The sequence below is a fragment of the Zonotrichia leucophrys genome, chromosome 3, assembly GCF_028769735.1.
Source record: "Zonotrichia leucophrys gambelii isolate GWCS_2022_RI chromosome 3, RI_Zleu_2.0, whole genome shotgun sequence".
NCBI lineage: Eukaryota > Metazoa > Chordata > Aves > Passeriformes > Passerellidae > Zonotrichia > Zonotrichia leucophrys.
In genome coordinates, this window is record NC_088172.1 from 53,181,208 (window position 1) to 53,206,970 (window position 25,763).

At 42.7% G+C, this 25,763-nt stretch overlaps 2 protein-coding genes across 4 annotated transcripts in view; both read left to right on the forward strand.

The window, feature by feature from the left end:
- The first annotated feature begins 648 nt into the window (after window positions 1-648).
- The window catches only part of ARID1B (AT-rich interaction domain 1B), a 41,580-nt gene continuing 16,465 nt past the window's right edge, over window positions 649-25,763 (forward strand). Inside the window, exons 1-2 of the mRNA XM_064707179.1 lie at window positions 649-873; window positions 1,071-2,874. Of these exons, the coding sequence (XP_064563249.1) occupies window positions 1,114-2,874 (1,761 nt within the window). The 5' untranslated portion in view covers window positions 649-873; window positions 1,071-1,113. The remainder of the gene's footprint in view (window positions 874-1,070; window positions 2,875-25,763) is intronic.
- The window catches only part of ZDHHC14 (zinc finger DHHC-type palmitoyltransferase 14), a 134,164-nt gene continuing 117,851 nt past the window's right edge, over window positions 9,451-25,763 (forward strand). For all 3 annotated transcript variants that reach the window (XM_064708216.1, XM_064708219.1, XM_064708218.1), the window contains exon 1: window positions 9,451-9,455. The gene's annotated coding sequence lies outside the window, so the exon portion shown is untranslated. The remainder of the gene's footprint in view (window positions 9,456-25,763) is intronic.

Below are 25,763 nucleotides of genomic sequence, written 5' to 3' on the forward strand. Positions count from 1 at the left end.
TGCTACCGCTGCAGAATTTTAGGTTAAATATTATAACCGTCTGCACATACAATATAAATCTTCAGGGGGCGGGTGGCTGGGAGTGGGGGGGAATCCAAAACAAGTCTGATTTCTCCGTCGCACGAGCAAACGTGTCCCTGCCCTCGGAACACGAGGCGGCTGCTAAGCACGGCACACGGGGCTGAGGGGCAGCGTGCGGCTCCCGAAAGTTTGACCGATCCATCTGCCCCGGCACAGCTGGAGCGCATGGCGGCCCCTCGCCTCCCTGCCGCCGAACCGGCCCGCGCGGGGCAGCGCCGCCGGCGGCACCCTCGGCCCCGCAGCACCGGGGACAGTCCCGCTCCCCGCCCCGCCCCAGCGGCGTTCGGCGGCCCGGAGCGCCCGTCGGGGCCCGCTTCGACCCCTCGCTCGGAGCAGCCCCCGCGGGCTCGGTGCTCCGCGCAGGCCGCGACCGCCGGCGCGCACACGGGCGGGACCCCGCTGGGAGCGGGGGGACCCGCGGGGGCCGCGCCCCCCATCCCGCCGCGCTGCCGGGAGAGCAGGGAGGGGAGCGGGAGCCCGAGCGAGTCCAGCGTGGAGTCCAGTCCGCGTTTTGCGGGTGCGCGGGAGCGATCGGGGCGGAGGGGGCGATGGCTGCCGGCGCTGGCTCGCTCGCTCGCTCATGCCATGCTGGGCCAGCGCGGCTCCGGCAGACGTGTGTTTACCCATATCCGGGTTAGGGAGGAAAGGAGGAGAAAAAAAAAGTTTCATTTAAACCTGAACAAAAAAACTTTCAACGTGAAATCACACAGCGGGAACGGGCACGGACCGTAAGGCGTTCTTACCATTTCTAACCTCAACCACGGACTCGGGGAGGGAAATCGCTGTAACTCGGTGCGTGCGGAGCGGTCCGCAGGGGATACTCTGGGACCAGTCAAGTCCCTGCCCCGGCCGCTTCTCCTTCTGCCCCTCTCCTCTCCTTCCCCCCACCCCTCTGCTCGCCCCCCATTTTTCAGGGTGGGAGTCGATTTTTTTTTTGTTTTGTTTTGTTTAGTTTTTCAAATTTGGGGTTTTTAAATTTTTTTTTGTAGTTACTATTATCAGCACCAATTTCTCCGGACTCGCAATGTTGCGATGATCATGGCCGCGCAAGTCGCAGCGGCTCCGGCGAGTGCGAACAACAGCAAGGGCAAAGCCCCGAGCCTGCCGGGCGGCCTGGGCCCAGAGCGAGGCCCGGGGGGAGCCGGGGCTCCCGGGCCGGGCCCCGCACTGGGGGTCGGCGAAGGGAGTCCGGCCGGAGGCAACAGCGTGAATAATTTAGATCACCATCTCCACCACCACCACCGCAGCGAGCCGCCGAACATGGCCAATAACGCGGCTCCCGCCGCTGCCGCCGGTAACAACAACAACAACGCCAGCGGCGGCGGCGGCGGCTCCTCCTCGGAGCCGGCTCTGAAGGAAGGTGGAAGCTCCTCGGAGTTATCTTCATCTTCTTCGTCTTCTTCCTCCTCCTCCTCCTCCTCCTCCAACCCGGGCTCGGCTATGGAGACGGGGCTGCTCCCCAACCACAAGCTGAAGAGCGTCGGAGGCGATCACCCCGCCGCGCCGCCCCACCACCACCATGCCCACCACCCGCATCACCATGCCCACCACCACCATACCCACCACCCGCACCACCACCACCATGCACTACAGCAGCAGCTAAATCAATTCCCGCCGCCGCCGCCGCAGCAGCCGCCGCCTCAGCACCATCCCGTGCAGAATAACAACAGCAGCCTCGGCGGCGGCGGCGGCGGCAGCGGCAGCAACAACAACGGCGGTGGCGGTGGCGGCGCTGCTCAGCCCAGTGCAGACATGGAGCAGCAGCAACATGGAGGAAAAGACAGTGTTTTGGGCGCTCAGGCCGAGCCCCCCCAGCAGCCGCAGCAAATGCTGAATAAAGGCGCCGACGAGGAGGAGATGCCCGGCAAGATGGGCGAGCCCATCGGCGGCCGCTACGACCACCCCGGCTTGGGACCCCTGGGCGGACAGCAGCAGCCCCAGCAGCCGCCCCCGAGCGCTGGGAGCGGCGGCGGCGGCCTCGGCGGCGGCGGCGGGAGCGGGGGAGGCGGCGGCGGCCCCTCCGCGGTGGGTGTCTCGGAGTTCAATAGCTATTATGGCAACCCTGCCCCTGCCCCTGCCAGCAGCGCTACGGCGAGCCGCGCCGGGCCTTGCTTTGATCAACATGGCGGACAACAAAGCCCCGGGATGGGGATAATGCACCCCACGGCGGCCCCCAACAGCATGGACCCCCTGCAGAACTCCCACGAAGGGTACCCCAACAGCCAGTACAACCACTACCCGGGCTACGGCCGCGGCCCCAGCGGCGGCGGCGCGGGCGGCGGCGGCGGCGCGGGAGCCGTGGCGGCGGCGGCGGCGGCCGCCGGGGCAGGCGGCGGCGGCTACGGGGGCTCCGCGGCGGGCTACGGGGTGCTGAGCTCCCCGAGGCAGCCCGGCGGCGGCATGATGATGGGCCCCGGCGGCGGAGCCGGCCTCGGCAAGGCTGGTGCCGGAGCGGCGGCGGCGGCCGGCGGATTTGCGCGGTTCTCCGGGCAGAACCAGCACCCGTCCGGGGCCACCCCTACCCTGAACCAGCTGCTCACGTCCCCCAGCCCCATGATGCGGAGCTACGGCAGCAGCTACCCCGACTACAGCAGCCCCAGCGCCCCGCCGCAGCCCCAGCCCCAGGCAGCGGCGGCCGCCCCGGGAAGCCAGCAGGCAGCGGCGGGCATGGGCATGGGCAAGGACATGGGCGCCCAGTACGGAGCGGCGAACCCGGCCTGGGCAGCGGCTCAACAAAGGAGCCACCCGGCGATGAGCCCCGGGAACACCGGGCAGGCCATCAGCAGGACCCAGGTAACTCCCCGCGCTCGCTTAATGACGGCTCGTGCCTCCGTGTCGCTCGTGTCGGGCTCTTAGTTTCTTTGTAATTCACTTTTTTCCCCCCCCCCCCCTTTTTGTCTTTTATTTTTTTTCCCTTCCCCCCCAACCCCCATTCTCTTCTGGGCCAGTTTTGCCCCTCGCTGCCTCCGTAGCGAGGGTGAGCCGTGCACAATGCACGGCCCCGTTGGGGCTGGAGGCCCCAGAGTGTAGCTTTCGCTGCCGAAATTAGGTTGTTCTCAGACCCAATTAATATTTTCCCCCACCACTTTAAAAAGCGTCGGAGAGACGCAGGGCCCGGAGGACAAACAGCTCGGGACGGACGGGGGCGGGGGTTGGATTTTGTAACCGGAGTGCCGGACCCGAGGGGCTCCCGGGGGATAACGTCCATTATCTTTCACGGGGCCTTTTTTTTTCTTCTCTCTTTAACCCGTTGCTTTTTTTTTTTTTTTTTTTTTTTTTTAATCCCCGAGCAGAACGAGTTGCGCCGTTGCGCGCTCTCAGCAAATTAGTTTGTCACTGATTGGAGTTACCGCAGTGAGATCCACGTAACGCGGCCGCGTTCCTTTCCCTGTGGGAAGAGCGCGCGCGCGCGCGCGTGTGTGCGCGCCTGTGCGCCCGGTCCGCGCGGGTCGTCCCGGCCCGGTGACCTGCGGGGGACTCGCCCGGCCGGCAGGAGCGTGCCCGGGTGCGCGGGCGCGTAATTGCCTTTCACTTCCAAACACACGCGGAAATAAAAATAAAAAAAAAAAAAGGAGAAAGAAAAAAAAAAAAAAAGAGGGAAAAGTCCTTGGCGTCAGCGAAGGGGCGCGGGCACCGGGGCAGGCTGCCGCCCCCGCTCCCTCCCGCACTCCTCTGCCCCGGCCCCGGTAACTCCGGCGATCGATCGATGGATGGATCCGATCGATAGGCAGGCGCGATGATCGCGGGGCGGCGGGTGCGCGCAGCGCCTTTCCGGGGCGGCGCGGCGAGGCGCGGCAGGAATGCCGGCTGCCGGGCGCGACCCTTGGAGGAGCGTCCGGGTCTCCTCCGCCCGCCAGGTTGGGAATTTGAATTGTGGAGGTAAACTGGCTGCAACCGTCTCCCGACAGCTGCCTCCGAGTTGACATCTAATCTGCCATCTGATTGGCTCCGCGCGCGCCATTGGGCACCTCGCGCCGCTGATGTAAATAGAGGCGCTGGAGCGGCGCAGGCACAGAGCCCCCGCCGCCAGCAGCGCCGGCACCGAGGGGCACCGGGGGGCACCGGGGCACCGCCGCCAGCGCCGCGCGGGCACCGCCCCCGGCCTGCCCGCGCCGCCCGCCTCTCCTGGGCTCCCATTGATTTGTTTATCTACTTATCTATATTTACTTGCTTCTTTCAGATTTTTAATTCCGCGCTAATTAGGGGCGGTAGGGAAAGTGCCTCGTAAGAACAGTGCTTTTGGACGAGGGTTCGGGTTTTCGGGTCGCGCTCGAGACTTCTTTAAGAAAAAAAAAAAACAAAACAAAAAACCCTGACAAACCTAAACATTTTGTAATGTTGCATATTATGGATGTTATGCAAGGGATTGGATTTTTATTAAAAAAAGAAACCAAATACTAGTTTCGTTGCGTTTCTGTTAGCTCGATGCCTATCCTGTGCATGCCTCTTAAAAAGATCGTGTTTGCATGTGAGCTTCTGTAGGTGAGAAAATGCCGTGTATTGTACAAAGAAGGGGAGAAGGAACCGCTCTGCCAGAGGTTGTGTTTGTTTCAGCTCTGCAACAAATCCAGATATTCGGGAGAAAACGTGCTTTTGGGTTTGAATTGTGGTTAGAATACTTCAAGAAACATCGGGAGTTGTTGATCTCATTATTTTTCGACACAAGTGTGAGATTAGGCTCGAATTCTCAGTAGGAAAGTGAATTGTGTTAAATGGAGTAGTGCATTAGATTTTTATGGGTTTCTTCTCCCTTCAACAAGATCTTTCTATTAAGAACTGTTAAATCTTTTAACAGCTTTTAACAGCAAGGTCTGACAGGAACAAATGCAGGTGTATGCTTTTGGGGTACTCCAACGGCTGCATCTTTCCATAAAGTAATGAACACAATCTGGAAAAATCACCACTTAATATTGCAAATGGTGTATTAATCCTGAAAAAAATTAGTAACCTTCGATAGGCTATGTGTGTGTTTGTCTACTTCTGACATACCATTCCTGTCATGTCTTTAGGTTTTATTCCATTTTCCTTTCTTTTTCTTCCAAGGAAATAAGATTTGTGTGTGTATGTGTTAATTTTGACCATTTTTTAAATTTGCAATGGTAAAAGGGTCACTGGAAGCCATAATGTAATGAGGCCTCGTATGCATAACCTTTCATAATTACTCTAAAAATATTTGCATCATCTCCTTTTAAACAGGTAGTTCAGAATTTGTGGCTTTAAAAGCTAGGAAAACCGTTGTCACACATCGTACATGCTCGTTCAGGGTGCTCTTTCTTTGTGGCAGAGATTGCTTAAAGTATTTTATTTTTATTGGAGGAGTGAGAGTAAATTAATTTATGTCCTCAGTATGACCCTTAGAAATACTTCCTTATATTTATGGATTTACATCCTATCTTACAGATTTCTATTTTCTTTTTCTTTTTTTTTTTTTTTTCATTTTGCACTGTAAGGATTGGCATTCAGCTTAGAAAGAATGGTCTGGCAAGAGCACAATTTCTTTGATTATTTTTTTAAAATTATTTTTTCCTTAAAATAATTGTCATAAAGGCAAGACATCATTGTTTTTTATATTATGATTTTTTCATTTAACCAGTAAGAGATTGAGATTTTTTTTTTTTAGGTTTTAAATTAATATTTTTGATGTATAAAATGGGTTGTGTCAAAAAGTAGTTACCATTCGGTTGCAGAACCCAATTGGTTATATACACTGTTATTTATTTTTAATTCCCACATGTCAATCTCCCTGTAAGTAGAGAAATTGATTGCTCTTTGAAAAAGAAAACCAGAATATTTAGTCCAGCATCTGAACAGAAGGCTTCTCTTCATTTTTCTAATAATCATCTGTGTGTGTGCTCTCGATATGTGTATACACACATTAGAATATGCTCACTTGTCATGTGCCTTTGTAAAGCAGATGTTGATTGGCCCCTAAGCCTATAAGGAACTATTGTCCTGTGAACAGAGAGAAAGGACCGACAGGAGGTTACAACATCTGAGATGCTTGTTCAGGAAAGTCTTGCCTCGGCATGGGTAATTTTTGTAATACAAAGAACTGTGGCATCCTACTATGAACTAAGTTCTATATTTGTCCAGGCTATTAAATTATTTAAGAAAATTTTGCTTCTATTTAATTTAATCACCTTACCCAACAGAGAGATGTGATGGAAGCTTGCAATAGAGGCTTCCTGCTTCTGAAGAAATGCACATTTTCGGAGGAGATGGATGTTGCTCACACAGATACATTGATTTCATGGTGGGGGACTTGTATGATGCTAGTACAGTACCTTGTCGTTCAGGTCTTTTGATTATTGATTAATCCTTGACAGCATACAGATATTTAGAGTCCTAAGGCTCCTTTTATTCTTCACTTCTGATTTGCACTGCAGTAGTTTAACACATTAGCTGGCTTCTCAGTGTGCGCTTCATACACGTCTTTCTCTTTGTGCACGTGTGTATGATTTACATACACCTACACAGAAGGAGAGAACCTGAGTCTTTTCAGGAGTACCTGTATGAGATACAGAGAAAGTGTTAGAAAAAAATATGTTGAGCTGTTCTGAGTTTGTGTATGTATTGTTTGTTTTGTTGCAGAGAAACTCTGAATATGCCCGATTTTGCAGCTCTTTTTATGCCAAATAGATTGCCCGTATTGACAGTTCTGGCTAAGCCAAGGCTGCAGAGTCATGTCCTGTGCCTGAAGGCCATTAAACAGCTGTTAGTGTGGTGAATAGATTCTTGATGTCTCAATGGGAGAATAAAATATATTTTTCCCTGTGCAGTTTCAAATAAACAGTTTAGTATTCACATAGCTTCTATTTAGAAGTAGCAAATAGCAATATTCACAGTTAGTAGCATCTATATATATATTACGACCATATATTTGACACTTTGTGGTTTGGTGTTCAGTTATTGGTTTCTGTAGTAGCGCTTATGCCTACACATGGAACAGCAGAACCCTGTGTACGAGATACAATGAAGAAAGAGAGATGCAAACCTGCCTACTCTGTTACTGCTTCCATAATGTAAGGATTCTTCTACTAAGCAGTCGATTACTGTCATTTTGGCATTCTGATCTGAATCTCGGGACACAAAAATTAAGGCATTTAATCCATTGCTAAATTTTCTAGTTACATATGTAAAATAATGTTTTTGAAATTACTAAGCATGGTCTGTTGGGTGATGCTTGTTCATTCTGAAATATTATCTTAGTTAAAACTAGATTAAATTCGTGCAATGAAAACAAGTTTGATTAGCTACTGATAGATCTTTGTTACTTTTATTCCTCAAGTGTTTTGTTATAGGTATTTTGACATTCTAATTGTTAATGTGAGAATTGCATAGTTTATTTATTCTTTGGTCCCTGAGATTGTACCTGTGCCCTATACCAGTTACATCTTTTATTACTTCTTCAAAATGTGCCATTTATCAGGAGGCTTTGAAGATTCTCTGTGGATATGTAAAGCAGTGTTGCCACACTCACTGTGCCTGCATGCTCAAGGCTGCAGAATTTCAGTAGCATGTGTTTGTGGTAGGCTAACTTGCTAGAATATATTTTAGAATTGTGATTATTAAGGTACTTGGGAAAAAAAACTTTTTTCTTTCAATTTTGGGGCTATTTACATAGTGTTAAATATATGTTTTGGTACGATTGAATGAGGACTTTAATTAAACTTAAATTAAAAGTATACCTTAGTGGTTTTCAAATTTGTTTTGAAAACTACTAAGAGAAAAGTGCTGCTTAGCGGTGTTGTTTTTGTATTGCTTGGTGCTTATAGAAGCAAATAAATGTAATGCACAAAAATCTTCTGGAGCTAATCATCCTAGAATAAAATTTATTTTAAGGAAGTCTTACCTGTTAATAAATTTAAAATTATTTTTTCGTAGACCTGAAGGATTTCTGTACATTACATGTATGTTTTGCCATTCAGATCATAGTATTACCTTTTTACTTTTTCTGTTTCCCAATGGTACCTGCTCCTGCTCAGTTTCACACCCAAATGCTGATGTGCTGGCAGAGTGCTGCAGTGTTTGTGTTGCAGGTAGGCCAGACAATTTCCATTGTTGTACTTCCAGTTCTGAGAGTGTGGCATCCAGTGATCCACCAGGAATATGTCAGCTCCAAAAAAGCCAAACACATCCATGGTGGTGTTCCACAGCAGTTAAGGAATCCTCAGGGATGGATGTATCTTAAAAAACCTATCTGAGTCTGTAAACAGTGGGGACAGTGGCTAATTTGTACAGAATTGATTCTGACTACCTTTATCTTCTCAGTAACAATATTCCAAGTGCATTTGATCTTTACACTGTTTTTCTAGAGTGCCTTGGACTGCAGTAAAAAATTATTCTTCCTGTTGTATAGGGTGGGGAAACTGGGGCACATTACAGCCACTTTGCTTCAGACAGGCACACCCGAGGGCAGGTGTTTTGGAAATAGCCAGGGTCTTGGTGCCCTAAACTGTAGCTTTTGAATAAATCCAGTCTTATTGTGTACACATTCTGTTGTGGGAGAACATAAGCTTTACTGGAATCTATTCAGTGAGTAAGAAGACAAATAACTGAGCGAAACAAGGGATTTGTCTGCTCTATCAGGACAGTCACCTTAAACAGAGGCACCATAATTCAGAATTTCAGTATTCTTTGCACTGTTTTATCGTTACATACCCAATATCATCTATATAAAGATGCTAGATTTCTCATAGAAATTAAACTCTCAGGAAACTTGAGTTGAACAAGTGCCCAGGAGCTTAAGGAGTGTCGTGGAACTTGTCTTTTGATGAGTATTCTGCACAGAGCACCCGTGTGTGCTGGGGCGGGGTGACTGCGGGGGTGCACACAGACTTCCTTATCGCCAAGTCCGGTTGTTTTATCTGGCAGATACATTGTCTTCAGTTTTGAAGTGAACAGATTTGATGCAGAAATCACAGTTGTTGTGTCTTACTTTAAGATTGCTTTTCACATAGGAATTGTTCTTATTGCAAATATGAAGTACCTTTTATCAAACTTTTTATTCACAAGGTAGGATGCTTATGTTATCTGAAGGTGCTTGCAGTTGTTTTGGAAATTGGGAAACCTGAGATCATTGTCCTGATGTTCTATTAAAATATTTTATCTATGTTTATTAAAACCAATGAGAAATCTGTGTAAAAGTTTTTGGCAGTTTTTGTTGATACATTGTGCGTTTATATTCCATATATAGTGGAAATGTTAGTTTTCTTGTAAATTTAACAAGTTTATGAAGGGGCTGAATTTCTGAATATGTAGTGGCCAATTTGTGGATATAAAACCGAGTTTGATGATTCTGCAGCATGTATAAGGAATTGCTTTCAGTACAGATCAGTACAGCAATCTACGTTCCTATTACTTTTTGCATTTGAGTCATTGTGAGTTAGTAACTACATCAGAAGGACTAAGCATGTGTAGAAGTATGTAATCTATTTATTAGTTTTTCTCCAATTTTAAGAGCTGTTAATTAATCTTTTGCACCTAAACATGCACAATTGCCAAATGATGTCCTGCCTTTAAGAATTCACTGTTGTGCTCTGTCCTCACCCTACATTGTAGGCTTTTCAGATTTGAAAAGATACTGAATTCAGGTTTGTGATGTAGTAATTGTTTATGAAGACATCCATCTAAGTGATAGGCCCTCTGACACTTCCATCTGTAAGTCTGTGCCACTGATCTCCCTTGCCACCCACATCAGTCTCTTTCTGACCATTGGAGGGTGGGGAAAGAATATTCTTCTAATTTTTTCAACTTTTTTATTAATTAAGGAAGTAGATATATATGGAATTTTAGTTTGTTGCTAAAAAAAAGAATTAATATGAAAATGGGGAAAACCCTTGATGTATAAATTCCCTTTTTTTTAAAGGGATAATTGTTAGTTGTGTTACTATTAGAGTCTTGCAAGCTTCTACTTCAATTTTTTATACTCATGTGGTTTTGGGAAGTGGTGTGGGGTTTTTTGTCTCTTTTGTTTTTTGTTTTGTTTTGTTTGGTATTTGGTTTAGGTATCTACTTACTCAAAAAAGAAATTTTATGTAGCAGGGCTTTCTCTTGGATGTAATTCTGCCAAGTTACTGAATCAATTTTCTTGCCCTTTAAAGACCACATGGGTAGGTTCACTGTGAAGTTCTGTTGTTGCAGCTACATAGTTAAGATTCAGGGAATTAATTGCATCCTTGAGTAATGGCTGTTGTGGCAAACCCCTTTGCATTTAGTTTACCATTGGAGTGGTAGCATATCTTCACTGCCAAAATAACAGCCTTTATAAGAAGCCTCTCTTGAAGGGTTTGCGGGTATGGTTATTGAGGTATTTTGCTGAGTTTCTCAAAAGGTGGATAGTTCCACAACAGGTTTTGGTTCCACAACCTTTTAAAAGGGCAAGGAGGTCTGTGTTGTGTGGCAAAGAGAGGGCTGGCCTGGCTGTAGCAGTCCCTGGTACAGCTGTCTTTCACAGAAAGACCTCAGGTTGGAGCATGGTTGTTTTTTCTTTGTTCGAGTAAAGAAAGGAAATTGGTTCGGAAAATCCCAAAAGGAGGGATCCTCTTTTAAAATATAATTGTACTCATGTGTGCTGCTCCCTGTGTGGACATGGCTTAATTCACAGATTGATTGAAGTGGAATAGTGCCTTCTTTACACAAGCAGTGAATTCAGCCATGGTAAGTAAATTATGTGACTTCAGGAAAATGATATTAGTAGAGAATTGGTGCAGGAATTCTTGGTATCTCTCAGCAGTCTGCATGACCTAAAGGTAGCTGGTTTCACTGACTGATACCTCAGTTTCCCCGTGTTAAAATAAGGATAATATTTGCCTTGTTTAATCATTTGAGTTTGATGTGCAGTTTTAATTTTAATTACTGAGTAAGGCAGAATAAATAGGCAGCCTAAATATTTGTAACATGGGAAGGTATCCAGTCTGCACTGTGCCTTCCTCTGTTTGGATGGGATCAGAGACTTGGTGTTCCCAGCATTGATCGTGTTATTTGGTTAGCTTGTCAGACTTACTTGTTTGTAAGCAAGATACTGAAACATCAGCTCTGAAAATTTCTTTTGAAAGCACAAGGACAGGATTTGTAGTTCTTAAATTTTATTCTTTTAAAGTTAAAAATAAAGATAAGGAGGTTTGTTTTGACAGCATCAAAGGAATATGCTGGTTTGTTTGCAGCCTTTGATTTGGATGGAATGTATGGAGTTCAGTTTTTTTTTTTGTTGTTGTGTAGCAATTTATGTTGTGAATATCTTGGATTTTCTGTTTATATGAAACGTTAGTATTGATGTCTTATTTTCAGGCATGATTTATGGAAAATAATTGCGCTTTTGTGAATTTTTTTTTAAATTTGATGTTTCTTATTTGATTGAAATTTCCAAGCAAAGAAAATTAATAAGCATGTTCTTCAGAGCTGTTGCCGTTTTAAGTTTATCGTTGGCCATAGAAGCTATTTAAAGAAATATTTTTGGAAAAATAGAGATAGGTACATTTGAGGCTGTTTTAGCTGCGTACCAGCAGTAGCAAAATAATTTTACGTGTCAGTTTTACTTATATTTGAGAGTTGTCCGTTCCTGTGGGCAGAAAGGCCGAGTTGCGTGCGGGAGGTAGGTTCCCGCTCGGTGCCGGCCCGCGCTGGCCGTGGGCCGTGCCGGCCGTGTGGGTGCCGCCGGCTGCTTTGCCGCAGCGGTGCCTGAGGGAGGCATTTCCCAGGCGGGATGCGGCCCGGGAAAGGCGGGGGGGCGGCGGCGTGCGGGCCGGTGGCAGCGTCTGTGCAAGTTGCACACACGGAGCGAACTACTTCGCTTGTGTGGCGTCACATGATCAAAATATTTTCCCCTTTGCCGCTGCCAGAAGCTATCTATTGCTTTTCAGCAGCCTCGCCGCTCGGGCAGCGGGCCAGGCGCTGCTCCCGGCCGCGGGATGCCCCGGCCCGCAGCGGTGGGACCGGCGGGGGTGGGCACCGCGTCCGTGTCCAGCCATGGCCCCTGGGGAGAAGGGAGAAGCCTTGCTCTGCCTTCGCATCTGAGGAGCAGCACCGTGTGGGGTGTTTCTAGCATCTTAACTGACACTTATTTCACACTTAAAAATTTTGCTAGCAAAGAGATACTGCGTTTGTTTGTCTTGTATGTTACGTTTTGGTTTACAATATTGTGTTTTTTCTTTTAAATCCCGAAGCTAACACACATCCCTTGTGATAGCCCCCCCACTTCCAGCCTGGCACAGAGCCGGTTTTCCTACTAACAAACTGTAGGAGCTACTAATTCAGCAACATTTCTGAGATTTTTAACTTTCTGCAGAATGCTCTTTTTGTTGTTGAACATGTGGTATGCAAATACAAATGGAAATAGTGCTATGGAGTATTTTGTTGTGGGTTTTTTTTAAGTATTAAAAACACATTTTGCTTTTCTAATAAACCCCATAACCAGACCTTTTAATGTTTTGATATAAATAGCAATTACACTAACTGAGATTCAACCACAACTAAAAAAAAACCATTTAAAATCATTCAGAAGAAAAGATCCCAATTTAATTGAACTTTTCCTTTAAAGAGGAGGGACTGATGGGGCAGCAGCATGTGAAACAAAGTGTCTCACATTTCTTGAAGTGATCAAGGTGTTGGAGTAGAGGCCAATATTCAAAGATTTTTCCAAGATTTAGCTGGAAGTCTAAAGGCTGCTTCAATATAAGCTGTTGAGGGCTTTTATATGTGATTGCTGATGGCAATCAGAACATTTTCTGGATTAATTGAGACCCTTGAAAAGTCTTAGATTTAGGTACATGGACTGGTTGTTTCATATATTGGGACATTTAGGGATTTGGTTGTTCACAGGAAACTTGCTAAATGCAGCTGTTTGAACAAGCAGTGGAGAGGGATTCTGTCCCAGGAAGACTTTGCATAGCCACACATTCCTCCTTTTAGTTCTTCGGCTGATTTCAATAATAATAGCAACAGTAACAATACACATTCTCATTAAGAGCAAGGTTGAGGAGGGCCTGAGTGAGTGAGCTGTTACTTTGCTGGAATGTGGTTGACAGAATAGTGGATGCAGTATTCTGCTTTTTCTGCAGATCCTAATGTTGTTATGTGTCAGCTCTGTTGTGTGGTGTGGTTGCTCAACACTCTTCCTCTGTATTTCCCTCTTCAGTGAGTGAAAGATTTACTTGTGGGTTATTTTAATCTGTTTCATTTATTTTCTTCCTAAAGTCATAGTACTTTGTTTTATCCAAATTTTTTGCTCCTTTGTCTTGTGATACTTCTTTTTCTTTCTTAAGATGTCTTTCTCACTTTCCAAGTCATCGGAGTGATGGGAAAGTCATCCTTACTGTCTTCTGCAATTTTAACAGTTGTGTAAAGAGTGATTAGTGTGACTGTATAGTCACTGAGAAAATAGCTTTTCAGTGGTCCAGGTACCCATCCATCTCTCTGACTAGTATTTGCTCCTCTGTGCTCCAAGTGGACAAAAGTTGTTTGGCAAAGAGTGGCAGCACAGAAAGTGTCTTCACTATCCAGCTTCCTGTGCAGGCTCTCCTAGTGACTAGGGGTCAAGTTGCATTTAAGAAAAAGGAAAAAAAAAAGTCACTAAAAACCAACCAAGCAAGCCCCCAAATCCTGACAAGGCTTGGCAGTATAACAGTAAAAACTGTGCAAGTAGTTATCTATGGGTGATGGTGCTGGTATTTTTGTTTCAGGTTCCTCTATTGCTGATCTTCTATCTTCCAAGCAATAGCAGACTTAAAGGAAGGAAACAAACAAAGGAGACAAAACCAAGCTGAAATGTAAATATTGATGTGCATAATTTTTTACCTGGCTTGGCAGGTGTGGTTAAAAAAAAATAGTGTTTGTCCAAAATATATTTGAAAATATATCTACATAAAAATTCAGGTGTGGTGTTGCTGTACACGTGGAAAGTGTAGAAAAGACTGGAACTGAGGAAACACTTGGCATATGATTGTCTATATTAAGTAGTGATGTGGTGTACTAGGTATGTTCTATACAATTTTATAGAACTTGATACTTCATTTCATAGATTTCCTTTCCTTTTAATTCTCTTCAAAAGATTGGGAGTGCCAGCAGTGGTTGTTTGTTATTCCACAATGTCGTATTTCATTTGAGGGGATGTATCTTACGAAGATGGTGAATGAAGCCTGTTTCAAAAGTGAGTTAAGGTTCCATTGTTGTAGAAGAATAGCGTAGTGATTCAAGAAAGAACCGAGGCCAGTTTCTTCCTGTGTAATAGTTTCCAAATTCTGTTGCCTTGCCTGTAAATACACCTAGATGTTTATTTGCAACAATCTTGTTGCCTGGAAAAAAAATCCCACAGTGTCTGATTTACTCTCTGTGTTTCTTTTCTCTACTCCTGCTTTTTAACATTCTGTTTAAATTCTTCATTTGCTTCTGGCTGATGTCTTCCTTGATGAGATGGAAGAAGAAAGTAGGTACTTTTTCTTAAAGGCTGCAGCTAGTCATGGCATCATAATGGAAGGTTCAAATATTTATGATTTCTGATGATATTTTTACATTCTTGAAATTCTTGGTCTCGCATATGGTTGTCTGTCTTACTTGAGCAAATTATCTCAGGCTAGTAGAAGTAGAAAGAAATGCAATTTTCCTCTCCAGAAGTGGATATATATATATATATATATATAGATATATATATATATATATTCAAAGAGACAATGAACATGACGGGGTGGGGTTTTTCCCATTTTTTTCCCCCAAATGTTTGATACTGAGCATTCAGTAACATGTTTTCTTTGTAATTTTTAGATAAATATTTGGGAATAAGCAGCAAATATATTTTTTAATTGAGTTCAGTCTATGTACATCGATGAGAAGGTCCACGAGGGTATTCCTCAGAAAGACAGCTTTTTGTCCTTCTTGGCTTTTGAGGATCACAGGCTGAAACAAAGAGCAAATTAACAGGAGAAAGTTTGTAACACATAAATGCACAGGAAAATAGGTGTTGATCCAAGTGGTCGTCTGCTTTTTGTGTAGATACCAAGCCAGAATTTCTCTTGGGGGAAACTGAAGAAAACTTGAAAATCTAATTTGTTTATTTCTGCATTTTTCAGTAGCCTTTTGTTACACTCCTTGAGTGCTCTTTCATCCAGTTTTGTGTTGCTAAAAGATCTTGCACCACTACAGGAGTCTAATGGTTTTCTGAAGCTGATCTAAGACTTCACTTCTGCTGTTAAGACCAGTCCCCACCTTTTTATCAGCTCCCTGCTGCTTCCCTTGTGTCATAAGGTGAATCGCATCCACTCAAGATTTGTCTGAAAACTAATCCTGCCAAGTAAGACCTGTGAATGTTTAGCTTTCAGCCAGATCATTGAGCAGATCTGAGTTGCAGCATAATCTTTGCAGCACAGAGGTAAAGCAAGGGAGAATATGGCCAGTTTGACTGAGGGTGGACATCAGGCCATGGCAGCCCCTTTGGTGGTGGTACAAGGGGTGGTTCTGTCAGCCTAAACTCCTCCTCCTACTTTGCCTCTTGAGTGTAAAATTAGTCTATAAATAGTGACAGGCAATTTCTTAACATTTGTCTGGAGCAGGAAGCCGTTGTTATCCCTCTCTTAAAAGGAGAGAAACTGAGGCAGAGTGTATTTTTTTTCCCCAAGAGTGATAATTATACAGAATGCATTGATTGCAGTGGCCAAATAAGCTGTGAGTATCTTCAAAAAATATGATATCAAGGGTGGAACTCATGCAACCATATGTACTGTAGGCATTTGTACCTGATCTTTTTGTGGATCTTTGGTGCAAAAAAATAGTCAGATCTTCATGTGAATCATCTCATCCTAAAGTAGATGTGTAGTTCTGGTCTAATGAATCCTGCTCCTAAAGTTTCATGGTTTTCCCCTTGCTCTAAAAAAAGTCTAAGCTGATAAGCTCAGGTGTTGATGTCAAAGGGCATGTGAAGTTAATTCCTTCCACTGTTTACAGTGTTTTCATAAGGGCAAATGATTCCAGACTTGTGTTGGAGTTCTGGAGTAACTTAGCTTCCTCTTCTTGTCTTGCTATAACCTGTTGGAACTAGTGGTTTTCATACGCATTTCTGCTTAAGCTTGATACATTTCTATTTTGTTGTCATTTGTATAATGCCTATTCAGAGATTTTTTTTGCTGCTGCTTTTCTTTTGATATGTCAAATTTTTGCATGTAAGAACTGTCAGTATTGTTTATTTTTTCCCAGCATATTTGCAGACATACTGGCATACTGGCAAATTTGAAAATACCAGGATGAATTTCCAGATCAGTTGACCTTCATGCTTAGGTACGCAATTTCCTCTGTACACAGATGCAAGCTTTTGATTTGGAAATAGGGCAGCAGTTTTGTTGTGTAGATGCTGCTTCACAGTCCACTGCAAACTCTTCACCCACTGCTGGTACTTCAGCATGCAGAGAAGTGAGCACCTCTGGGAAGGAGCTTCCCTGCTGTGGTGATCCTCCTCACCCAGCACTGGTGCTCCCTGTGACTCCACATTCCCCCCACGGATTGCTCCAGGGGGTCTCTCTGTGGGACATGGTGCAGAGTAGCAAACCCAGTGAGGGCTTTGGGGGACTGAGAGGCTGTGCTGGCCATGGGGAGTTAGGAGGGGCAGCCCTGCCGCGAGATCTCTGCCGCCGAGAGGGACGGCGGTGAGGGTGGTTGTGAAAGCAAACAAGGTTTGTTCTAAACACTCTGGGTGTGTTCCGAGGTGATGAAACTGGTGTTATGCTGAGGGATGAAATTGTTTAGGACAAAAGAAAACACAGGGATGCCCATCCTGCATAGAGCTCTTCTTGGCAGTATCGTGTTTTCAAAATGGTTAAAGAGGAAAAACCACAATTTGCTAAAGAGATTTACCCGCACATCTTGAAAAATGGGTACCATAATCCTTAATTATCTCTAGGCTCACTTAGCCTTTCTTTGTAAAATATTTCAAATGCCCAAACTGAAGTATTATTGTGATTAATAATTCCACTGGTATCTTTGTAGCAGGATGTCAGTGCTTTCCACTTTTTGGAGGCTAGCACAACCACATTTTTGTTAGCATCCTTTTTAAGGGATCTTTCTCACAAAGGGTGTCAGTTTATTTGGCTTAGCCTTAGGTTTTGGAGTTAGGTATCTGAAAAGTTGCTTGTTTTTAAAAAAATTCGGAGGAGTCTTTTGTAGTGTTAAAGTTTTTGTCTCTTTTTTGGTTCTCTCTTATAATTTGAGGTTCAACTAGTGGCATGATTTTCAGATATACTATTTTCCCCCCAGTGTGTACAGGGGAAGGGGGAGGAGGAAGCACAGCCTCCTCAAGGTTGACTGAAATGTTTTAACTTCTATAGCAAATGAGGTGAGAATGAAATTGTCAGAAGGATAGAGACTAAATTATTGAAGCACTTGACTGTTTAAAGTGGCTGGGGATGTACTATAAAAGGTGCGAGTCTAACAGTCAAATGTGTAAACAGCACCTTATTCCTTCCTTGTACCTGATTTCTCACCACTTGCTTTATATGAGAGCCTAAATCAGTGTGGGAGATATTGCAGACATTCTCAAAGTGTTAGTTTACAATGCCTCCACCAGAAGAACAATCTATTACCGTATAGAATAGTAGAGAGAAAAGCATTTTCAAGGAAGATTAATTGAAGTAATTCATCACTTTAAAATGAAGAAAGTGCATCAAACAAAAATAAAAGCTAAGTATTTTGCGTGCTTCTATTGGAATTTGATAACCATTTGTTTTGCTAGAAAATGTATGTGGACTGGGCATCTAGTTCTTGTCTACACAGTAAAACTATGTGCTATAATTATATGCTATAATTATACCAATATAACTCCCTATGGAGACACTCTTATACCAGAATAAGAGTTTTTATGGTTTATCTTACTCTGCTTCCAAACCACATAAGCTTAAGAGGGAGAGGGTACTCTTATGCTGGAGAAAGTTCCCACACTGAGATAGTTATATTGGTATAATTATGCATTTTTTTACTTCAGTGTAGACAAGTCCCTTGTGCCTTTTCAGCTTTGAACTTTAGTTAAGAATTTCTTGGCTGTGATAAGTGTCTAAGCATTTTTATAGTATATTTTTATAATGGGACTTGGGTATTTAAACCAATTACTTAGGCCAATTAACAGCTTCCTGGGTTGTGGATAACAATAGGATATAAAGAGGGATCAGAATTCATGTTCCTAGCTGCTTGGATATATCTGCATTTTTGCCCCCCCTGTGATTTTACCAGTATTTGGTGTACAGCACAACAGGTGGAATAGTGTGTGGCTGTCTAATGAGTTCTGTGTTGGACACTTTTTGTCTGCTGTTTCTCATTATTCCTTGAGTTTTGTTGTACTGTGGCTCTAATTGCATGTATTTCCATGGATCACAGAAAGAAGCTTCCTTGATGAAGTTGAAAAAACTGCTTCCAAAAATGTTAATTGTTTGGAGAACTGCTGAAATTTATTGATCTTTACACAAGACAGGATCATAATTGACTTGCTAGGCATAAATTGTGCAAGGAGCAACTCAAATTGGATTCAGAGGAAGGGGAAGGTGCAGGCGCCCTGTTGGTGTGTAGTGTAGTCAGGAGGAGGGTGATGATGTGTAGAAGGTATGTTTGGTAGGGATGATGTCTCTTGCCTGCTTCAGTCACAGGTGGGTACCTAGAGGGAGGTATTCCCATGGATTGTGCTTTGAAGTTGGCTGTCTTCTGGGTTCTCTTCTCCCCATATCTCCTTTGCTGTTTAGCACACAGCTCATCTCATCCTTACATTTACATCTCCCCAAAACCAGGAATATGTAAACATTTTTTACAGTATTTTCACAGTTTCTGCAAATATCAACATAAATTACTTAGAAACAGTTTTTCTTACATATCTTTTTTTACTCCCTATGAAAAGATTGGTTTGAAAAACATACCCCTTTTTATTCCCTTAATTTTCTTTTATCAATGTGTTTAGTATGTTTGTAGTGTTGTAATGTTCATATGGTCTAGTTTTGCTAGAAATTGAGGATTATGACTTGAAATGAAGAATTGCAGAAATGGGAGAAACCTTATAATAAAAGAGAGGTGATGTAATAACCTCCAAATCATAGAAGAGCAGGGCTTGAAGTGACACTAACAGGTCATTTAATCTATCCGTCAGCTCTGGGACAGTCTAAGGCACACCTAACATTCATGGCAGATGTTCATCTGTCCTGTAGTAGTAACAGACTGAGCAAAAAAGAATTATTTATGCTTACTGTTTCCCCTTCTCTCCCCACCCAAAGCTTTCTGCAAGCTGAACTTTACATGGAATTGGTTTGAGAGATTATGGATATATGGATTCCTTCAGGATTATTTCAAATTTCTGAGTTATTCTGTTGTTGGGAAACTCCGTGTTTTCTGTCAAAATAGTCTAATGATGTTTGTGTATTTTTGAGTGTGATATCCCATTTTAATTTTATCTGGCTGTCACTTGTTCAGGTGTATTTCTTCCTGAAATGATTATTTTTCTGTGTTGGCTTTGTAACCAGTGTCTGCTCTTCTTTAGCACTGAGCAGTTTGGTTTAAAAATGTGTAGCATTTCATTTTCATACTTTGACAGTATTTCTGGTGTGTAATCAGTTTCAGTTTTCCTTTTTTTATTCAATCTCTTTTTGCATGAAAGAGCTGAGCAGAAAAAAGAAAAACAACTGTGAGTAGGAATGTAGAAGTGAGAAGGGGAAGAATGTGTTCAAGAAATGATAGTACTCAGCAGAAGAGCTGGATTTAGCTGAAGTGTCAGGTTAGATATGAAGTAAACCGTGTGGCCTTAAGTAAAGATTTATATTCTTTGAAGAATAAAGGGAACATATGTTTCAGAATTTTACGTGTGGTATCTGCAGCTCTTTAATCTGAACTGAAGGTTGCAAATGAATGTCAGATGAATAGCATCTTTCTAAAGGGAACAATACCTGAAATTGGAATTGCAGATACCTTGTTGCTAAAATGAGTCTTTGGGTTTGTTTGCTTCATTTTCCCTTTTGGTTATGTCAGTGAGAAACATCTGTCTTTGCTATTAAATGACCTTTTCTGACTAGGCCAAGTGATTTTGACTGAGTGGACTGTCTTTGAGCCCTCAGCAGCTGCAGGAAGGTGCTGATGTAAGGTGCCGCCTTGGAGAAGGTTTAGATGTAAATATACTGAAATAACTGTTGCCCCCAGAAATAGCTTATTCAGACTTACAGAAAAGATTCCCTGTAGCTGTACTGCTTCAGTGTTTATGAAGGTAGTGATTCCCTTCTCTTTCCTTCCAATTTAATCTGATTGTTAATTTTACTTCTGTTCTAGATTTAGTAATTTTAGGAAGTTGGGAATACTCTGTTTTGGGTTGTGCCCAAAGGGGGCTCATTAATCCTGAAGATCCTCTCTAACAGTAAAGAAGTTTTTTTGAAGTGTGTTTAGATAGCTGTGTTGGTGTTTTTGCATGATGGCTGATGTGGGCTCTCTTAAGGACTGGGAAATAAGAGGTAGGCATAAAAGTGGAAAGAAGCCAAGAGTTTTCAGGCAGAGAGAATTTGAAAATATAATGGTTTCTGCTGTGGGAGAGGGAAGGCAGTTCTATGAATATGGCATTATCAGGTTTCCTGTTAAATAAATTTTTTTTTGGATGAGAAATACTGAAGAAGTGGATCATCTTTCATATTTCTCAGACCAGATATGTCTCACATGATGATTTTTAATTTAATTTTAAATGGTGTGATATTAAAAGAAAATTATGGTCATATATTGAAAACACGTCTACTTTCTATAGAAAGTGAAAGTTCTTGATAGTAGTTATACTAAAACTATGCCTTTAATTCTGAACATCCTACACATCTGTTGCAGAGGCGTTCATACCCATGGTTAATCCCACTTCTTTATTTCTGCACTTACCTAGATCTGTGTTATACGCATGTGTTTGAGCTGAGATGCTCTGGGATGTTCCATAGTCTGCCAGGATTTGTGGAAGAATTTGTCCCATTTGTTGTGATTGCAAGAAGAATCATGAAGACTTAGTGACTTCTGCCAGTTTTGAGAAATAGATGAAGGCTCTAAGATGAACCAGAATTTGACGTGGTTGAAACCCAGGTCTGATTTTTTTGACCCTGAGTAAGCCACAGTGAACTTTATATTAACATTGAGATACATTTTTTGGAGGTCATTTCTCTAGAGTTCTTTGGAAGTCATTCCCAAATTTCTGCAAAGTTTTAAGATTGTTTAAAACATGTAGGAGTTAGAGCTGACAGTATTTTAAAATCAGCATAGCTTTTAAATTATAATAACAGAAAGTTATTTTGCTTTCAAAATGTTTGTATACTACATATATGTTGATCGATTTTTTTAATTATAGAAATTAAAATTCAAGGATTAACAGATCCCTTAATACTTTGAGGTTTTGACTTGCTATGTTTGTTTCAGTACAGTGCTACATGCTAAGTGCACTAGTAGTTTTAGAATTACTTGAAAGGTGTTACCGCCACTACCTTCAAAGTGAGATTTACAACTCATCTGGTTTTTGTCCTTTTAATTCTAAAACCTAGATGAAATGTAATCCCAGGAGTGTTGTTTTGCTGTTGCAATGTAGTCTTTTTCAGATGATACATGATTTAGTTGGAAACAAATTAGCAGTTTTGAATGCCTAAAGAAAGCAATTTAATAAACAAGATTTTTGTAAGACCTAATCAGAATTGTAAAATGATACTTGGGAATCAGTTACATTATACAACAGAGCGGGTGTGAATTGTAGGCATGTGTGTGGATTCATGGTTTATAGTCACAATGTTCTCTCAAGTGATACAAGGGCTTCAACCCTCAATTTACTGTTTCTTTTAATTTATAACTTAACTATTAAATGTTTTCAGTCAATAATGAAAATTCCCTCTCATAACTGTAATTTGTTCTGGTGATTAATTTCAATTTTTATTTTAGCTACTTACAACCTGCCTCCTCCCCCATTTTTTAGTGCTTTAAATCACCTGTTGCTGATGAATTTGTTTGCTTTGCTCGTGCCCAGGAAGTTAGTTCCATGCTGCTGACAGTGTCTGTGTTGATGAGAAAGGTCACTATAAATGAAAAATAATCACAGGCAGGTACTCACCAAGATTCTATTGCTCCAGCTCCACAATGTGGGTGTATAGCTCCACATTCATTATCTGTTTGTAGCAGACCCTTGGGCTGAGCTGATGCTGCTGGTGTGTCTCTAACTGGGAGACTATTTTTGCCAGTGTGATACAGAGATCATTATGGAATGATGGTGAAAAAAAGATGAATTGGTTTGTTTCCAGGTAACTTAAAATTTTGCACTATTTGTGACCAAGTTTTTTCTGCCTCTACAGGAAGCAGTTTTAATATAGAAAATATGTTACAAGAGAAGTTTCTTGGCAGTTGAAGAAGTGACAGGGCTTCTGTTATAGAGCTAAGTTTGCATTCCAATTACCCTGATGCTAAATATATGCCTTTAGGAATTCTGCATAAATTGGCTCTAGCTAGGGGCTTTCCCCTGTTTTCTTATTTTAATTAAGACCATTTTTACCTATTTAAAAAAAAAAAAAGAAAAGTTAGGCTTGAAAAGAGAAGATGCTCAATTAATCAGTAAGCTACCTGCTGTGAAGCTAGAAACCAACAAATATAGAAAATCAGTGCTTTGCACTGCTTTTTAGTCTGCTGTATTGTCTTGTAAGTAGGGTGACTGATTCTCTCCTTTTTCTGAACCCTTGCTGGTGTGGCAGAAGGAGATAGTTTAAAACTCTGGCAAATATTTCTCAGTGTGGACAGAACTTTCTGAACCTCCCTTTGTTGAAATTTCATGTTATGGCTATGGAAAAGGAAAACGGGTAATTGTTTTTGTTTGCCTGGTGGAGTTTTCCATTCATTTACTCTTTTATGCATCTTTATTTCAGTAATCTATCAATTTTGTCAATGATACTTGTTTTTGCGTCCCCCTGTCCATGTCTCACCTCCTCCCCAATTTTATTAATCAAGAACTCAGACACCTGCAAAAAGGGAAGAAAATGGCATAAAGCCACTCAAGTGGCAGAGCACTTTGCAGAGAAGAATGGAAGATAATATTTGACAGTAGTTCAGGATGAGAGTAAGAACTGGGGAGTAGGAAGAGGAAAGGGGCTGTGTTGTCTAAAATATCTGCTAGGTTCTAATGTTACCTGAACTCTGATTTATTCTGGAATTGCTCTGGTGAGGTCAATTACAAATACCAGCAGTAAGTATAATTCAGTTTTTGAAGAGTTGTCATTTGCTTTTTTTTGGTAACAGTATAATCTCAGAACATGGTCTAGAAATTTTACATTTGCTTCTTTCATGAACACTTGATGAAATCTAGTGTGTAAGGCTGAATTTGAGCAGTTCAGGGGCTTATTTTTGAGCTTATCTTAGGTGATTCTTTTCAAAAGCGTTAGTACCATTCCAGGTGATCTAGCAGCAGAAATTTAAGGTCATCTTTTCTCTTTATTTCCGCTCCTTTTAAAGATGCTTCTAGGGACCTTTTTTCTTTGGAATGGAGGTTTCTGAAAGTTTATCAAGAGTATCTTGTTGCAGCCTATTGATGCAATTTCTCCTTTTCAATATCTTCTAGAGGTTTGGGGTTTTTTCCTCCCTTAGCCTACCCTTGACTCCTAGTCCTGTTTTATGTTGCCTAATAACTGACATCAGTCTCCCCAAAGTCATGCTGTGTCTTTCCTTGTTAAAAGTGCATATAAGACTTGTTGTTATGAGAGTGAAAATGCAGTCACAGGAAGGTGAAGTGTTGTGCTCATGTTTGCATATCAGGTCAGCTGCTGAGCCAGGAATAGAAGTCCTGTCTCATGACTCAGTGCCCTAACCGCTGGCCTGCGCCGCCTCTCCGGAGCTCCGGTCTTTTCCAAGAATATAGTGGTGATGGCTATAGGAGTAACTACAGCAAATATAGGAGCTTTGCTTCCTGCTCTGGCAGGGCTCCAAGGCTTATACACAGCTTATAAGACAAGGGGAGGAAAAAAAGCTTTCTAAAGGAGCTCCTAGATAAGTTCTGTGAAGTTACGGTTTGCTTTGCTTTGTTTAAAAACAGCAGCAAAAAAAAAAACCAAAAAAACAAACAAAATCCCTAATTGCAAATAGCTTTCCTGAAGGTTTAGGATGTGGAAAAAAAGTTCCATGTGTTTGAAAGTCAAACTTTGCTCTACAAATAACCTTAAGAGCAGCCTGTGATTAAATCTTTTGTATATTCAACAACAAACTCATTTTATGCAACCGCAACTATGATAAAATTGAATTAAATGAACCTGCCTCTAAGAAAAGATACTGAATAGCTGAGTAGCACATTATTCAGTGAATGGAAAACAGGGAGGCTGGCTGAAACTGCTGGGAAATGGTTTTAACATTCTATCGGGCTAAAGAGCAATTCTGTGAAATCACTGTATTTGTTTCCCCCCTACCTCCCCGCCCTCATTTTTTAAATAGCAGTGCTCTTCATACTGTCAGAATTCAGTGTTGTGACACCCCTACTCAAAAGTTATGACAGCAGTGTAATGACAGCTACTGCCTCTTGAGAATCAATCAGGCAATTAATTTTGTAAATGAAATGCTGATTATACAAAGCTTCACATGAGAGGCCCAGTGATTAAAATCAATTTAACAAATTGTTTCAGGTGGGACTTGATTAATAATTTGCCATAAATGCTGAGGATATATGACCAGCATACCTTTTTGAGAGTGTGTGTATGTGTGTGTGTGTGTGTGTGTATGTTAATATAGAACTATATATATCACTGGGAGTGGAAAAAATCTGCAGCTAACTGTATGTACTTTTGGCTTGTGACCTAGATGTGATTGGTTATAGCTTTTTGTGGGTACTCTGTCATCCCCAGTGTCCACAATGTCACTTTCTCAGCTAGCGTTGTCTCCAGCAATTGAATACATCTAATTTTTAATTTTATAGCTGTGAGTAAAGGCAAGTAGTTGAAAAAGTGTATTCAGATCCACATGAATATTAAGTTTAGGAAGTTTTTTCTTTAAAATTTAAAGTGGATGTGGGATTTTTTTCCATTTACATCCCTCCCCCCGTCACTTATATTTAGGACGTTGTGCATTTTCCCCCTCTTACTGCAATACTTCTCTGCAGGCAGCCTTCCTGCAGAGCTCCCCTCGTTCCACTCAGGGCAGTGCTCTATTCCTTGGCTGACAGACACTATTTTTAGTACATCCTTTTCTGTCCATCTAACGCCGTGTTTGTGTAAGAGCTGTACAAAGTAGGTAAGGGAATTTTTTTTTCTGAGTTCCAGATGGCAGCCATGCACAGTGAGTGAAGGTGTTTACTTGTCTAGGAAGCTGAGAACCTCATTGCCAGACAAAATAGAAGTAACTGGTGTTCTGGGTGGGGCTTTGCTTTTTTAAACTTGGTTTTCTGGGTTTATGAATGGATTTTCTCTTCCTTGTTGAGCTATAGCCTTGGCTACTGAGGAGGCCTTAAAGCTTTGAGGCATCCAGTGATAAATCTAGCTTGAGAACTTTAGGTTACTATTTTGCCCTGCTATCTGCTTTGCTTTCCTGCTGGGGGTTGCTATTTTGACAGTTGAAATGCCAGACTGAGGGCTCTGCCCATGTCTGACCGTGCTCCAGTGCCAAAGCTGCTGTATTGGTGCAAAGCCATCCGACACAGGCAGTTCTGGGTTCAGACTGGGCTGTGGATTGGAGCAGCCAAAGCGTGGTCGTGATATGGCAACGCATAG